This window comes from Seriola lalandi, unplaced genomic scaffold (genome assembly GCF_002814215.2).
Source record: "Seriola lalandi dorsalis isolate HSWRI2012SDOR001 ecotype SW California unplaced genomic scaffold, Sedor1 jcf7180002053060, whole genome shotgun sequence".
Lineage (NCBI taxonomy): Eukaryota > Metazoa > Chordata > Actinopteri > Carangiformes > Carangidae > Seriola > Seriola lalandi.
Window position 1 is genome coordinate 107,271 of NW_019523613.1, and position 16,681 is coordinate 123,951.

Here is a 16,681-nt window from a genome sequence, read left to right on the forward strand (position 1 = left end):
GTCAAATCTCTGCAAAAGTGACAAACAAATTTGTGTGTGTGTTTGTGTGACATGCATGTTATCTGAGGACTCAAGATGGTTTATCCAAACAAACCCCAGCACAAAGAAAATGAATCCCATCCTCCTACACTCACAAAAAGAAGAAAAAAAACCACTCACATAAAAAGCCCCCAAATATCACGTCTCCTCCCCTGCAGAGGAAAAAAAACACACAAAAAATGAGTAAAAACACATCACGTCAAAGAGACTCCTAATAGGAAAATGAAAGTTCACTGAATCATGTTAAACCGTATTTAAAATCTTGTAATTTGCATGATTGTTCATTAACAATACGACATGAAATTGAATTAAGCATCTCAATTTGAACACAGTAGAATGAATATCTGATTCTAACAACGAAAAACCAGATATGCTTCAGAACATTATTTTCTTCCAATGCCACAGTAAAATACGTTTACATGCATCTGGATGCAGAGCTGGGGTCAAAGGTTCATATTTGTAAACACACATGCACCTCCTGTGTGTAACAATAGGCCTCTGGCTGGTTGTCCTGTAGATGGTGATAGTGGATTTAGTGATAGGGTCAAATGGCACCCTCTGAAACAAATGTTATCTGAAAGGGTGCACACTGTATACTCAGGGGCAATTTCTGTGGAGCAGTACAAGAGGGCATGACAGACGTTTCAATAATAATGCTTGTGTGTGTTAGTATGTTTGTGTGTGTGCAGATATAAAATAGCAATTAATGAGAGGGAGGGGGTGGACAAAAAGCAACGAAGAAAGTAGAAATGAGTGCGGCGATAAAGACGAGCTGCTGCAGTATAAATATCTGAGAGCACAGGGAGAAAGTGCGTCAGTTCAAGGGTGGCACTGGAGAGGAGGCACAGAGAGCCAAAGAGGGACAAGAGGGAACAGAGAAGAACAACAAGAGGGTGAATGCAAGCAAGAGACGCAGAAAGTGAAGCACTGACAGAAATACAGCAACAGAGGATTTCTATATGATATAGTGGAAAGTTCAAATCAGGTAAGACACAACCTGGCTTTTCTCTCTACTCGTTATTATAGTTTCTATTTTAACATGTACATTTAATCAGATTTTTTTTCAGAAATGGCAAACACAGCAGGAGGAGTACTCTTGGTTTTACTCTTGGTCCTGAGTGGCAGTGTGCCATGTTTTTCCGTGTATAACAGTGGGGAGTGCTTCTTCAACACCAAAGGTACATTGTGCGTGTATGTGTGTGTCTGTGTGTGTGTGTGTGTGTGTGTGTGTGTGTACATGTGTGCTTGTACATGTCTAGTACTAGAGAGTAAGTTGTGTAAGAACATTTACTATACTTAAGTGCTATTTTGAGGTATGTATGCTTATACTTTATGCTACTTTATACTTCTACTTTACTACATTTCAGGGAAGAATATTGTACTACTCACTTTGTTTATTTGGTGGCTCTAGTTCCTGGTTTTTCTCCAGATTCAAATGTTTCATCCAAAACTTATAATGAGTTCATGGAATATGATGCACAGTATGTTGAATAAATTACCCAACAAGTAGTTCAAACAGACTCCACCTCGACCAGCTGCAAATTTACACCAATTTTTCCTGTTGGTTTTAAAGATGTTGTTTTTGTTTTATAATATTGTTATCGATCATTATTTTATTTAGCTATTTATTTTTTGTTTTTTTTGGCTTCACATTGTTTTTAATCCTGTTTTGTAATGCACATTGGGCTGCATCTGTACAAATAAAGTTAATAATAATAATAATCATAATCATATATTTAAATGCTACTTTTGAATGCGGGACTTTTATTCGTAATGCAGTATATTTTACATTGTAGTATTTTTACGTCTATCTGGGTAAAGGCTCGGGGTACTTCTAGCACCACTGTACATGTCACAGTAACTGATGTTTTGCATTTTCAGGGAGCTGTGAACACATGGGACACGTTTACGGGATAGGAGAGAGCTGGATCACCAGTGACTGCTACCAGTGTGTCTGCATGGAGCCTTTCGGAGTAGGATGCTGTGACCAGTGAGTTTGTTTTCACAACTTCAGTACAGTCAAAAAAGTATTCAACATATGTTCTGATCCAACTCTAATCTTCCCTACAGTGGATCTAAACCTGTGGACTATCCGGACTGGTGTGAGATCATCCGTAAACCTGATGACTCTTGCACTAGTGTTGCAGTGATGAGAGCCAATCATAAACTACCATGTCTCTGGGGACGAGGCCATCTCAGACCAGCTGCAGGCCAACCATGGAAATCTGACAATGATCCTCTATTTTGAATTAACGTAAAAATAAAGAAATAAATAAAAACAAAAAAAAAAACAGCAATAAAGAAATGTGTGATGTTTAGTTTGAATTCCATAAATAAAGGTCACAAGTTTTATTTTATTATGAAATTTGAGAGAGACTTAACCAAACTGGATTATCATTTCATACTTTTCAATTGTGTTGTTGATGTTTGTTGTTGATGAGCTTGTCTGAATGGCTGGTTTATTTCTGGTTGATGTTTTATGATTCAGTAAAAACTATAGGCCTATGTCCAATTTCTTGTTTTGTCACGTGTTACTTATCATTATACTATTTAAAAATGAAATATCAATATATTTACTAATAAATGTTCTAACTAGTTTATTGCCTGCTGTATGAGTTATAGATGGAGTAATGTCATACAAAAAAATGAATTTATACTAAGTTATTAAGCTATGGGTCTGTTAAATTAATTATTGCAATGATATAGAAGACTCAGACTGTCTCCGTAATTCAGAACAGCAAGACTTGAACTTAATTAAATGTACTAATTTTTTTAATATTCACAGAAGAACAAGGTCAGAATTGATATAGTTTCACTACAATCTTATATATTTATGTTTCATATTTGACCACGCCTAGTTTTTACAAAATATGTGCCTTTATATTCATTATGTATCAACACACTCCGAGGGAGACATGTGAGTAGGCGCACTGGTGTATCTTTACAATGTATTTTCCTATATTTATTACGTGAAGGCTTTTACATGGCATCCACTTGAGAACGTGGAAATGGAGATTTTTATGGCTCTTCTATGGTCGAAGGCATTTTTTTTTTTACTCTTTGCTATTTTTTTTTTCTGTCTAGAAATGTACAATATCAGCCTACATAAATAACACACTGTCTGTGAGGTGTAATTTGGGATAGGTTCACTGACGCTACGTGAATGAGAGGAATTAGACTTTTATTTTGAAAAGGCGGTAGCGTCGCAGTATTTGAACGTCATTCGGTGGCGCGCTGTGAGTGTCCACCTTGTTGGTAGTTGTTGGTAGTCTTAAAATGCTATCTTCTTCCTGACTTGAAGCTGGTTATAATTGATTAAAACGTGCCAGATAGCAGTAAAATGTGGATACTGACACCCTTGCAGCCTGGAGGTAACTGTTACTTTCGTGGCTGACATTTATCCAGCTAGCTAACACAGCTAGCTTGTTAAAGTTTTCCTTTTTGATGGAGTCAACTGTGTTATTGTGTGCAGACGTTTGTGATTAAACTACAAAATGTCGAAAATGATCGGTTTGGTGTACGTGAATAGTCTAGCTCTTTGGTTAACAGTTACTGAAATGTTTTGGATGGAGAAGCTACCAATACCATTAGTAATGTGAAAATAGCTACTGAAGTTTTTTTTAACTTAATGGCAACGATACATGTACAGTTTGATGCTTCTAAACATGCTATTGGCTCAAGTATGGTTTAAAATCGGTCTTAAAACAAATTTAAATCTGCAGTTTTTTTACAGAGACCAGTAAAACACCATATATTATACTTATATACTTTGATTTACAGTACTGTGTAACGGTTTTACGCACTAAAAGTAAGATGAGGATGCTTTCAAAAACAATACCATGAATAGTAAACTGCATAAAAAGTTCGGAAAATCTAAATAAAATCAATATTTGCTGTGACCACCCTTTACTTTTAAAGCAGCACTAGTTCTCCTCTGTACATCTACACATAGTTTTTCAGTTATGTTGTTCCAAGCATCTTAGAGAACTAGCCACATTTCTTTCTGTGGATTTAGGCTGTCTCAGCGTCCTCTGTCCCTTCATGTAAACCAAGACTATTTAAAAACAAAAAAAAACTACATTGACTTATCAGACTAAGTGTCTGAATTGTCATGTAAGAAGTTCACTTCGTAATACCTCAAGTAAGCTTATTGTTTTTGATTCTGCATTGACCGGTCCATAACCTGCCCTCTGTCACCCACAGGTGAGACCCACTATCTCCTTGCCAGGAAAGAGTATGTGGTGGGACGCAAGAACTGTGACATCCTTCTTACCAATGACCAGTCCATCAGCAGGGCTCACGCTCACCTCACTGCTACTGACCAGGTGACAGAAAGATGGCAAATGAGGGGATGATATGGCCAGAAAGTTACCACATAGTTAATTCTTGATGTGGACTGAGTATGCTGTGCTTAAACCATTGGAATATTCCAATGACACTGGAAATTTTAATCAGTAACTCCGAACATATAGAAGACTGAATGTCTCTCTATCTGGAATTTAGGGGCATCAACCCTGATGAGACAAACCTATTGATCAAGTTATACACCTAAATTGAATCCTTATGTAAAATGGTGAAACTGGGGGGAATGGGCAGAGAGTATGATCATTTTGGTTACAATGGATTCCAATTGTGAAAACTTTTCATGGCAGAAAAAAAAAAATTTAAAACATCCATAGAGATTGCACAGAGCACGGGACTGCCTTGGCATCAAGCCAACTGTTCCATCAGTATTATTCACCCAACATCACAAACAGCAACTTGAGCTTGGAAGTAATTTGATATCACTGCTTCCTGTCTTTGAATAGGATCATAGTCTCATGATGTAAAGGTTTTGATAAAATTTTCAGTGGTAAATATTGTTGCTGAAGAACAAATTCCAATTAAGAGGTCACACAAAGTGAGATCTGACCCCAATTACAATTAATTAAAAAAAATGTTTTCACTTTATGTCATCACAGATATGCTTTAGTTTGCTTTTTTTAAGTGTTACTGTACATTCCGTTTTTGTAGTAGATAGTCTCATATTGGCCTGGATAGTTTGCAGATTTATCAGTATTTTCATTTGTCCATATTAACCCTTCTAATAATGTGCCAAGTAGATGAGTAATATGATTTAATTTGGAAGATGTTAACCTGTGTAATGGCAGAAGGTGGTGCTGTTGCACCAGTATTTCATAAGTGAAAGTGGAAAACTACTGTGCTTAATAATAGTGGTCATTTACAAGTGTAAAATTGCTATTATGTTGTTATTTAAAAAACCATGCAGCCTTTGCTGAGTAATACACATGCAAAGAGATAAATAGAAAATAGATAAATGCTGATATATGTTGTTGTTTTTGGGCACTTTCTAGCAAATGTAAATCTTAAAATTCAAAAGTAAAGTTTAAAACCAGTCATCTTTTTGATGGTAAAGTTGTATATTATTTTAAAAATATGTGTAATCACACAGACTTTTTTCTTGACTCTAATGGTTATTAGTAATCTTATTGTTCTCATTTATGTTTCATATGAAAGCAGCCATGATTATCTTAATCCTCTGGATAGATTTATTTGATGAAAATCCTTTCTGTTTGATTTCATCTGGATAAAAACATTCATAAACCTACTGTAACACAGGATCATGTAAAAGTTATTCTCTATCAGTTAATACTGAAATGAATTTACATTTCATTTTGTTTCACCACTGCAGTCCTGTCCATTTGTTGTTACGCTTAAGGTTTAATTGATTTTCTGATCTTGGGATACATTTCCATTTCCGGCATAATTTTAACGGAAGGGTTTCTCGTTAGCACATGAATAATTGAACAGAAAGATGTAAGATGGTTTGTTTGATGAATTAACAATTTCATGGGTTCGTCATGTGTTTTGCTTTTAGACCCTGACTTTGAAAGACACCTCCAAGTATGGCACCTTTGTCAACGGTCAGCGAGTGGCGGAGAACACAATAGTAAACTTGCAGTCAGGGGACAATGTAACATTTGGGGCATTTTACAGCAAATTCAGGTATGTAACAGAAACAAGACCTGGTCTGTTGTGTTTTACATCATAAAACCACGACTGGTGCCATCACTTCATTTTACTTCCCCAAAACTCATAAAATGGTCAGTACGACGAACATTTAACACAAATTCATTCTAAAAAATATTGCATTACGTATCTCTGTCACTGTGTCTTTGTTGCGTCAGTGTGGACTATCAGAAGCCAGTGGTGTGTTCGTCATGTGTGGACAACGATGGCAAGGCAACACTCTCTCAGGCCCTGCTGGCTTTGGGTGGAAAGCTGGTCAACACATGGACTCAGGACTGCACCCACCTGGCTATGCCTACTGTTAAAGTCACCATCAAGGTTAGAACCAGACTTTATATCCTCACTGGCACATGTTATGTGACTGTCCCTGAGTTTGTGCTAACATGCTTGTGTGTTGCCCTAATTAGACTATTTCTGCTCTGCTGTGCTGCCGTCCCATCGTGAAGCCAGAGTACTTCTCAGAGCTCAACAACGCAATTCAGCAAAAATTGCCACCTCCTAAACCTGAGAGGTACAAAACAATCCATCCCCATGTATACACACCAGCTACACTGAACCAAACAGTATTTCATCTGTGCTGTTTATTGTTTTTAAGATTCATCCCTGAGATCGATGAGCCCAGCTTGAGTAAGGAGGACGTTAACCTTGGAGTGGTTGCGGTTCGCAAACAGCTTTTCATTGAAAAGACCTTCATATTCCTCAGTGCCAAACAGGTTTGTCGACTTCTTACTTCATAATAACTTAATATTGCTTGTGATGCCGCTAAATAACCAGACATAAAATATCAGGATTGCTGGTGATCATTTAGAATTTGTCTGTACTTATCCCCCTCAACAAACGATAACAAAACACTTGAGTTATGGAAATGAGCACTTGTTATTAGCTGTATAATTGCCCATGACCCTGCTTGTTTTTCAGCCATAAAAAAATGATGGGAAGTCACATGATCTTATGAGCTTCATGTTTATCAGCTGAATATCAGTTGCCAGGCAGTAGGCAGCCTGGGGATCCTTGGGGAGAGTCACTGCTCCAGTGGAGAGCTTGGTTTTTACAAGAGCAAACTGTATTGCAACTAATGATTATTTTCACTTTTATAGGATTTATACTTTATACTTTATGAATTGTTTTGTCTATAAAAAGTAAAAAATAATGACAAATGTCCAGGAGAAGCTACGAGACCTAAAAGTTTTAAATGAATATTTTTATTTATATAGTCTCATCAACAAGCAGAAAAATGTAAATGCTTATTTCATAACAAAATGAAGTAAGGCAGGTAAATAGTGTTTGACCTTCTCAAACTATAAACAACAAATCCATGGTATTTGATTTGACTAAAATCACAAGCTCATTTAAATGTTGCAATTAAATTGAAATAGTTTCAATAAAATAATGAATTAATTGATTAATCATTTCCACATTTATTGGTGGGCCTTAATGCTTGCGGCTGTAAAAATACCACAGCTATGAATCATACATGGGTGAAAACCTGAACCTCCAGATGAGGTCAGATGCACCAGAGGGCATGTGTATATTATTAAACCTCAGCAGAGACAGCAGACTTTATATGTCCGGCCTTGCTTGACTTTTGGGACACAACAGTATGAAGTGAAGTCTGATGTCTTATGTAAGATGACTTGCACAGATTCCTACAGAGTACATTAGTACAACGACTGTAAAGAATATCCCCTGGAACAATTGCTTTTATAATAACTAAAATATTTATGGATCACTGAAAGGCTTGGGCTTTCCGATAGACCAACAGTGGAAGAGAGGCTCTTCAACTAGCACAAAACTATAGGCACTCTCTCTGTCACTCTCATCCTATTTGTAAATTAACATTGCTGCTCTTCTATGTTGTTTGCAGCTGAAGCGTCTGAGTACAGCATTGAGTTTTGGAAGAGGCAAAAGCCAGCTGCTTGAGGAGGGCTCGCTGCCCCGGGACCTGCTGGAGTCTCCACGGAGCTGTGTGGTCGATGTTTCAACAGGCAGCTCCCAAGCTCTGCTTTCTTCCTCTACCACAGAGTGGGCAAACTCTGTGAAGAACATTGTTCAAAGGTTCGCACAAACTTGTGTTCTGCTATAGAGAATTCTATAGAAAAATCTATAGTCAGCGACTTGTGAACGCTTTAAAACTCTCTCCCCCTCTCTCTGGTATTTTTCCTTTTTTCACTAACACAGAAAAGGCCTTCGAGTCATAACAGAGTCTGAAATTGGTTTGGCTGCCATCTACGCTTCCTGTGACAAATACTGCAATCCATCCAGTCAAATGCCAGACTCAGGTGGGCGACCAGACAGACGGATTTCTTTATTTCTATTCTTGCTCTTGCGTTAACAGTTTTCTTTGATTTGTTTCTATCTTCATTTGTGTTTTAGAGGCAGTACCAAAAGTGAAACCCAGAATCCCAAGTGCTTCGCTGTCACAGAACGTGGCGGTGGATGAGACTGTGTTACCTGCCCCATCTCAAAACATCACTGCATATGCAGTGAACACAGAGCCATCAGAAAGGTAACGCACACACACATCGTTCTCGTGATAAAGTTGTCCATTCCAGAAAGCCAGTTTGATGTGTGTAATTTAATGCTTTTGCCAGGTCAGAGTTGTGTGAGGTGACAGGGTTCACATTAGTAGGAGAAACTCCTGAGAAGAAGCAAATCGGTAACAAAAGTCAGCATCGTGGATCCAAAGTCACCGCTGAGAAGAGGTCCACTCAGTGCATCGTGGCCGATACAATGAGCTCATCGTTCAACACCGCTAATAGCACAAACTCACAGAGGAAGAAGCCCGAGTCCAAACTGACAGGTAGCTGCAAGAATGAATTGGACATGATACACCAATACTTGTCCAGTGTTCTGTTTTCATTTTCTATTTAAAATCTTTGTGAAACTGATCAGATTATTCTTTGATTTGGAAGAAGTCTTAAACATGGATCGGTCACATGTGGCATATACCAGATCCTTTTAATGTGGCCAGTATTGGTAACTTAAAAGATATAGGTGTTTATTAATGAGCTTTAAAGGTTCTGGTAGGTAGATTTTGTTGCCTTTGGACAGAGCCAGGCCCAGCTGTTTCCCCCTGCTCCAATTCTCCATGCTAAGCTAAGATAACCAGCTGCAGGTGTTGCAAACATATGAGAATGGTATCAACCTTCTCATCTACCTCTCTAAAAGCACCAAGCATCTAAAGCAAATAAGCGTATCTCCAAAAATGTCAAACTATTCCTTTAATTCGCTCCTGACGAGCTGAAATGCTTCTAATGCTGTAAGAAATGTTCTTAAAATTAAATGTTTTTGCAGTTTCAGGTGAAGGGAGTAGTGATATTAGATCCCAGCCACCCACTTGTAGGACCAATGGTGGTGTGAAGACATTCTTTCAGAGGCAGTCTCCTCAGAAACCAAGACTCCCTGCACAAACTTCCCCACAGAAACAATCAACTCTGACCACTTTCTTTCAGCCAGTCAACAAGAAAAGGTAAACATCTGCTCCTTAATAATGTGGACGACAACACCAGTGTTTTGCGTGTTTTAGCGTGCAGGTAACGCGCTTTGATTAATGTTCAGTTAATGTAAAACCACTTAACAAATGAGAGTAAACATACCATTGACTGACTACAATAAAAACAGACATTATGTTTACTCCCTGCAAACCTGAACAGTTTAGAAATGTATGTTTAGATGCATGTATTTCATATCATAGTGAAATGAAGAGGAAGCAGTGATACAATAGTATGTATTAGCTGTGGGCACATGCAAGTAACATTTCCAAAATTGTCTTGTTATACAATATCATTTTTGATATTTACTCAATAAGATGACAATCTTAAATCTTAGAAATCGTATTCTATACATTTGTTTTACTTACTAGTGCTAACATACTTAAACAACTGAAATATACTGTATCTCTAACATGCTTTGGGAGAAACTGTGCTGCACTGGCTGAAAGTCTCTTCTTAGCCATTTCTTTGTTTCATCCTTCCTTCAAGGCCTTTGGACGATGAGTTCTCCACCACTATGTCAGAGCCAAAGCGGCCTGTACTGGCATCATCCATCAGCAGGATACAGTCACCAGGCAACTCAGTCGCATCTAAAGAAACATACTCACGTTCTAACAGACTTGCTGCAGCCACATCCCAGACTCCAGCGGGATCAGGAGTAGATCTGTTCACAGGACGGTCAGAGGCTCCGCTACATGGGGTCTCCCACACTGTGCAGGAGGAGCCACAGAGTAGAAAGAGGAAAGAGATGGAAGAAGAGATACAGTTAGCAGAACTGGAGTCTATTATGTCTGAAGATATGGATTTCTTTGATGAGCAACCCTCAAGCAAACAAGGCAAGCAAGTACAGTTAACGAAAAGTTCAACTGAGCAGAAACAAGGTTTAAATACGGTGGAGCCTTCGTCTTCAAGCAAGAGGCAACGCCTCCATGTAGAAGACCGTGAAACCAACCAAAGGCTACTGGTGGGCCTGGAAAAAGAAACAGGTTCCCAGAAGAACAACGGCCAAAAATCTGAAGAGCATATTATCTCCATCAAGACAGAGCAGCTTGATCCCTCAGAATACATGACAACTAATCATGAGTCCAACAAACCTCCACATATGTCATCTGCCAGCATAAGTAAAAAAAACATACTGCCTTTTGAAGATGATGATGCGTCTTTCATTGAGGTGAGGAAAGAAGATTTACTCTCAGTTCATCAGTGTTCTTTTCATCATCGAGTTATCTGGAGAAAGGAAATGAAAACTTCAGCTGTCTCCATACACACAACTGCTTACTGCTCATTTTTCACCCTTTGTATTCCTATAGGACTTAGATCTACTCAAGGCAGATATTTGCGAGCCTGAGGAAGAGACTAAGACCCCACTGAAACCAGTTGTGATCAAACAAGAGGTCCAAGTAAGTCGTGTGAAAAAGCTCTTATTGTTGCACTTTTGTCTCTCTTCCTTCCTTTGAATAAGCTTCACTTTTCTAGCTATACCTAGATGCTGTATTTTCTAGTTTTATATATTTGTCAACATAAGCCATCTCAGTTTTTTATGAACCTTTGGACAGATGGGAAGTGCTGGATGCATTAAAGTGAATAAAGACACTTATCTGTTAAAGGGCAGATCAGAAAGGTTTGATGAAACTCCAGCTTGTCATCTGTGTTTTACAGTTGACTGGCAAGATGTATTTGTTTTGCCTTTTCTTTGATGTTTCCTGTCTGTCCAGCTCTTAAGAGACTATTCAAACTAGATAAACAGTGATGGTGGTTGGCGCGGGCTGTGGGATTCAGATGAGGCTGCCTAAACAAGCGTGTTGGGCCAGCCACAGTAGTTCAGCCTAAACGGACACAATGTAGATATGAGGCCAGGTCATGCCATTGAGTATCTGCAGGATATAGAGAATCATGTTGCCCACCCTGGCGCCCAGTGGATTTATCGTGGCACAGCCTGCTGCCCACTGCAGGGCTTGATGACATGTTAAAACATCAGTTAATATGAATATTAGGTTTTCTGTGCTTTGATAATTGACAGCCCAACTGATAAATTGAAAATTGAACTGAATTAGTTATAGGAAATATCTGTATCGAAATGTTTAAGATATATATTTGATTTAGAAACAATCTTCCCATTACAGTGCTGACAAGTTTATTTTTAAACTATAAAATGTCCCACTCAGTACATACTGCATCTGAGTGACAGTTTTTGCCTTTTTCTTATAGCCAAGTCTAGAGGTCCTTATCCAAAATGTTTATTGATGTGAAATATTTATCTATAAAATGTTGACACAGCATTGTAAACCATCCAACCAGCTGCCTGAACACCATGTCATTGTTTAGATCACTTTCATGGTGTTTCCTCTGATATTCTACAACATTAATCTGTGCTACAAAGAATATTATCTGTCCATCTGACAAAAGCTGAATTCCTGATGTGCTGTTTTGCAGGAGTCCAAGATTGATGAAGACCTTCCTAAGAAGTTGGTGTTAGTGGAATTTCGGTCTCTCACTGTGACCGCACCTCCCAAAACCAAACCAAAGCAGATGCCAGGCAACGGCTACGCAAAGAACTACAAATGTTTCCGCAAGGTCAGATTACGATGCACCCTCGACAAGCCTCAGTTGAAGACCACAAAGCACAAAAACAAAATTTTGACAAAATTTGCCCCACATACAGGATCATTGTCTTTCTTTTTGTGTTTGAATTTCCTTGTGTGCCTGTTTTCAGAGCCGAGTGCCGGGTGCAGAGGGCTCACCCCACTTCATTGGAGGGTCTGATCTGCTGGTTCACAACAAGGGCAAGAACTCTGATATGGATGAATGGCTGAAAGATGCGGCTGAGGTAATTCTTGTAGCTCTCTGTCTGTCTTATCTGTCTGTCTCTGCCTAAGCTCTCCATTCATGATTTGAGCCTGTGTTTGCTTCAGGAGGAGCGACAGAGCAGACGGGACGAGACTGTAGGAGATGACCTCTTCAGGTGAGAAAGAGATTCTCATTTTCTGTCAGAAGGTGTGAGGTAACTTTATTATTCCCCTTCACAGCTTCCTTCCGTCATATTAAATTCGAAATAGTATATTTTATTTTCTCTCAGACATCGAAATTTGGGTAAATAACACCTTTAATTTTGTATTAGAACTCACTGTGTCCCTCCCTGAGGATGTATGATAGTCAAAATAGAGATTCAACAGAGTCTGTACAGCCTCAGTCATTATAATCAGGTGCAGACAACATAATTAACTGAGAATTATGGACATGGGGCCTTTGTAGCTTCAGTTTAACCAATCGGGACGTAGTAATTCTTCCGTCACAGCGGTTACCAAGGAAACAGGTGATGTAAGCTGCCGCTGCTGCTGTCGCCACTGCTATGTTTTCTTTGACTAAGCAGAAAAGAGTCTGAGATTGATTTTGTGTGTGTGTGTGTCCATATGTGTGTGTGCGTGTGTGTGTCAAGGCTGAGCTGTTTGATCACTGAGTCATGCTCAGTCAGTCATGCGTAGCCAGGGAACAGACCCTGCCTCTAAGAAAACAATCCGTTTAGACCTACCAAAAAAATACCGAAGTTTCCAGACGTGGTTTATAGGAAGCCTGTTTGCTTTAACCTGTTCAAACACTGTCCATGTTTTATAGCGCTTAATTTGGGCTTGTTTTATTGTTTGTTCAAAATGCCTCTAAGGACATTGAGGAATGATCCATGAGGAATGTTAAAAGCCCATCCTGACATGGACCGACCTATGAGATAAACTCTTTTTGTGTGTGCCTGTGTTTAGGTACAACCCCACCAAACTAACCAAGAGAAGATGAAATGCCTTCATCTTGAAGTCCTCCAGTGGGAATTCATTGCAGAGACACAGGAAATATGTCAAACCCCATCAACCCAATATGAGAAGGACTCCAGAATTAACTTCATATATAATCTGAATCAATATTTTAACTATAATGTTGAGAGATAAAACATAAAGTTAATGCTTCATATCCGCTAAAATAATCAGAAATGTTTCTGAATGTCAGTTTTCTGTTCTTCCTGTTCTATCTAAGAATATCTTTATATAACTGATTAAACTACTGACAGCAAGCAATGTAACAAAACAGTCTCATGTTCAGAGATTTTTCTCAGTTTTTATTTGTCAATAATAAAAAATACGGCATACAAAACATTAAAAACTCTTCAATTGTACAAGAGAGCATTAAAGCTCTACATGCTGAAAGCAGCTTCTCCTTTGTTTTGAAGTTAAGACCAAATGTGTTCCCTGGTTTTAGCTGAACTAGAAACTTGAGGTGGATTCAAGTGTTACAGTGTCTTAAAACGATCTCCGATGAGCCAACCCTTCAGGCACTTTTACAGATCTGAAACTGTTCAGATAAGTAGTCGTCATGCCAAACATCTGTTGGCCTGTCTGTGTAGATAGTTGAAATCCACATGTCCCTTCATATTCACAACAAGTGCTATGTACAAGTTGAGTGTTAACTCAGCGTTAAGCATAAATTGTGCAGTAATAAAAGTCATGAGCAGCAGAGTGGCCAAAAGACATTTGGAGACTGGCCTTGAAACACAGTTGCTTCCTCTAAATTTCAACAGGATTATTTTTGCTTACTACTTAACTACGTACTTGCAAGTTGCTTTCTTGGATGGGCACCAAATAAACCTGTCAGTGCTTTATTAAGCAACCAGATTTTCTCTCTGAGTTGGTAGCAGTGGAGAGGTGTGTCCAACCTGAAAGTAACAAGGTCATGTTTTTAATCTTTCCTTTAAGTAAATTCAAAATAATAAGAGTTAATGCCACTTTTGAGTCGCTCAGTCTCCTCTGCAGTCCTGTTTTTAACGTACTGGTTAAAACTCTTATCACGTCCGTCCTTATAGCACTTTTCTTTCTTCTGCTCAAAGCAGCTGCTGCTAGGCAGTCGCTCATGCCTACATGCATATATTTAATGTTTATATCAAAACAATATTCAAAAGTCAGTGAAAAAAAGCATCAAGGAATAAATCTTTGATTGAAAATCAGTATTTAACACAAGTAACGAGATTTCCATTAGTTAACTCTTATATGATTACCAAAACTTAAACAGTAATGTGTTAAACTACCTTGTTAGTGGAAAAAGCAATGTGACTACATACATTATTTAGTAATGTTTCACCACTAACACTGACTCTGTCTACTATATTGTATGAAGGGGGCAAAAGAAGAATTTCCCTACACAACGATCAAAGTGTCACATCACAATAAACAAACCTTGAGCTGTGCTTGAGTGGCACACAAAAAAAAGATTCATATGGCAACACACTCTTGCAGACTGTTTAAATGACTGAAAGGAAGAAATCTGTAGCAGAAATTTTAAATATATTGCTACTGTCACTGCTCATAACCTCTCTAAACTGTTATTTGGCACTTAACAAAACAGTAGTCGTTTACAGTAAAGGTGAAAAAAAAATGGTAGAAGAATTTATAGATACACACATACAGCGTGGGGTGATATGGAAATAAAAATAGTTCAACAAGTCAGCATGAATTGGAAAATTACCTGTGAGCTTGCCTTGTTGGTGTGTCTCAAACAGTTATGGAAGAAATCTGACTTGGTAATTGCTTTGTAGAGTAATATAAACAAAGTTGCGTATAATGTTTCACATTATTAAGAAAAATCAATTATATGACTCCAATCACAGATGTTCAGCAACAGAAACTGATATATTAATCCAGTTTTGCACATAGGTCATATGAATATGTTCAAGATGGAGTTTAGATGTTAGTCTTCAAAGGCATAGCCAAAAAATAGTGTAATGTAATTAAAAAATACAAAGTGGATGCTAAGATTTGGTTTACTAAAAATAAAAAAAATAAACCGTTTTGATAGTATGATTGTAAAAATGGGTATTTTGTGAGTGTGCTTTTCCTTTTCTGTCTTTTTTAAAACCCCTTCTCTCTGTGTGTATGTATATATATATATATATATATATATATATATGGATTCCATTAGATGCAGATGAACTGGCGCTGACTGTTCAAAGTGACAAGAAAATTTGCACTAAGTGTTATAATTGTGGCATCAAGATAAATAAATTGACAGCAAGAATTGTTCTACTTTTTCACTATATTCTAATCATAATGTAATTGGCAATTATTTTTTAAAGGCTAAAGTTAAAGGACCACACTGGTGTTTCTTGTTTTATCCAATTTTCTACAAATCCCATTAAACCACTCTCAGTAAACACATCGTCCATCTTTAGTTTAAAGAATGGGTTATTTTGGTGAGATATCAGAATGCCAAATGTCACAGGCATTCATAGTTTTTATCGAAAATCAAGTCCATAAGAAAACAATATAAAAAATGATTATTGCGGATTTAGTTTCTTGCGCTATGATGATGCTAATGTTCTGAATGCAAATCTAAACAAATCTAAAAACTGCTGTTCACTGGAGTGGATTTTCATATAGAGGTAAATAAAAAAGTAAAAACACCAGAATGACCCTTTAATGACCACGACCTTAGCGAAAACACTTTAGTCCAAACTTGCTGCCCCTAGTAAAACTAGCAATAGGTGCCCGAGAATACATTCAAATCTGCAAGGGAAATTATTTGCATAGAAAGCCTTTCAGTAGTGGTAAAATCAAAGCAACAGGATTTATTAGACTTTTCTAATTCTTTTTAGGTATATGGCTCCGACTAACTACAATAGCAGCTAAAAGAAGAATCTCTGAAGTTAAAACTAAGAACCCCCCCCCCCAAAAAAACATGGTAGGCTCAGAATAATCAGGAACATTAAGCCACTGTGTAGCCATGAACTTGTCAGTTCACACGTTCTGGGACAAATCATCTCATCTTGCAAACAGTTACCACTCATGGTTATGTTGTGTAGAGTTCAGATCTAAGCAGGACCGCAGATTGCTCTGTGACAGCCCATGACTGATAAAGCTATGCTGTATGTTGCATGAAAAATTAGAGTAGTTGCCTCTACTTTTTAGTTTTCTGTCTCCTAAAGTTTAGAAAAACAAGACTTCAATTGTGATACAACAGAAAGTAAAGTAAGTTAGTGAATGGATTGAAAGACACATGATGAACAAATAAATAACCCTGATGAAAATAAGGTCCCATTCAGTTGTGAGGTTACAGTTTGACTAGAAAACATTGGCACACGGTAGCTT

The 16,681-nt window shown here is 37.9% G+C and overlaps 2 protein-coding genes across 2 annotated transcripts; both read left to right on the forward strand.

Annotated features, from left to right (window-relative positions):
• The first annotated feature begins 820 nt into the window (after positions 1-820).
• Positions 821-2,551, forward strand: LOC111650917 (prostate-associated microseminoprotein-like). Its single transcript, XM_023400852.2, has 4 exons — positions 821-1,024; positions 1,107-1,217; positions 1,921-2,029; positions 2,110-2,551. Exons 2-4 carry the CDS (start codon positions 1,109-1,111, stop codon positions 2,285-2,287), a joined length of 396 nt encoding a protein of 131 aa, XP_023256620.1. The 5' UTR covers positions 821-1,024; positions 1,107-1,108; the 3' UTR covers positions 2,288-2,551.
• Positions 2,552-2,635: 84 nt separating this feature from the next.
• Positions 2,636-13,706, forward strand: nbn (nibrin). The gene is made up of 17 exons (XM_023400851.2): positions 2,636-3,410; positions 4,243-4,364; positions 5,918-6,045; positions 6,228-6,387; positions 6,477-6,580; positions 6,665-6,782; positions 7,934-8,124; positions 8,248-8,348; positions 8,443-8,575; positions 8,661-8,869; positions 9,364-9,538; positions 10,050-10,731; positions 10,871-10,960; positions 11,994-12,134; positions 12,274-12,387; positions 12,473-12,522; positions 13,313-13,706. The coding sequence occupies exons 1-17, from the start codon at positions 3,380-3,382 to the stop codon at positions 13,344-13,346; spliced, it is 2,583 nt and encodes an 860-aa protein (XP_023256619.1). The 5' UTR covers positions 2,636-3,379; the 3' UTR covers positions 13,347-13,706.
• Positions 13,707-16,681: the final 2,975 nt, after the last annotated feature.

Coding starts and splice junctions, on each gene's coding strand:
- nbn (XM_023400851.2), top strand. CDS start 3,380: ATGTGGATACTGACACCCTTGCAGCCTGGAG. Junction 6,581..6,664: donor CCACCTCCTAAACCTGAGAG/GTACAAAACAAT, acceptor ATTGTTTTTAAG/ATTCATCCCTGAGATCGATG. Junction 6,783..7,933: donor TATTCCTCAGTGCCAAACAG/GTTTGTCGACTT, acceptor TGTTGTTTGCAG/CTGAAGCGTCTGAGTACAGC.
- LOC111650917 (XM_023400852.2), top strand. CDS start 1,109: ATGGCAAACACAGCAGGAGGAGTACTCTTGGTTTTACTCTTGGTCCTG. Junction 1,218..1,920: donor GTGCTTCTTCAACACCAAAG/GTACATTGTGCG, acceptor TTGCATTTTCAG/GGAGCTGTGAACACATGGGA. Junction 2,030..2,109: donor GGAGTAGGATGCTGTGACCA/GTGAGTTTGTTT, acceptor TCTTCCCTACAG/TGGATCTAAACCTGTGGACT.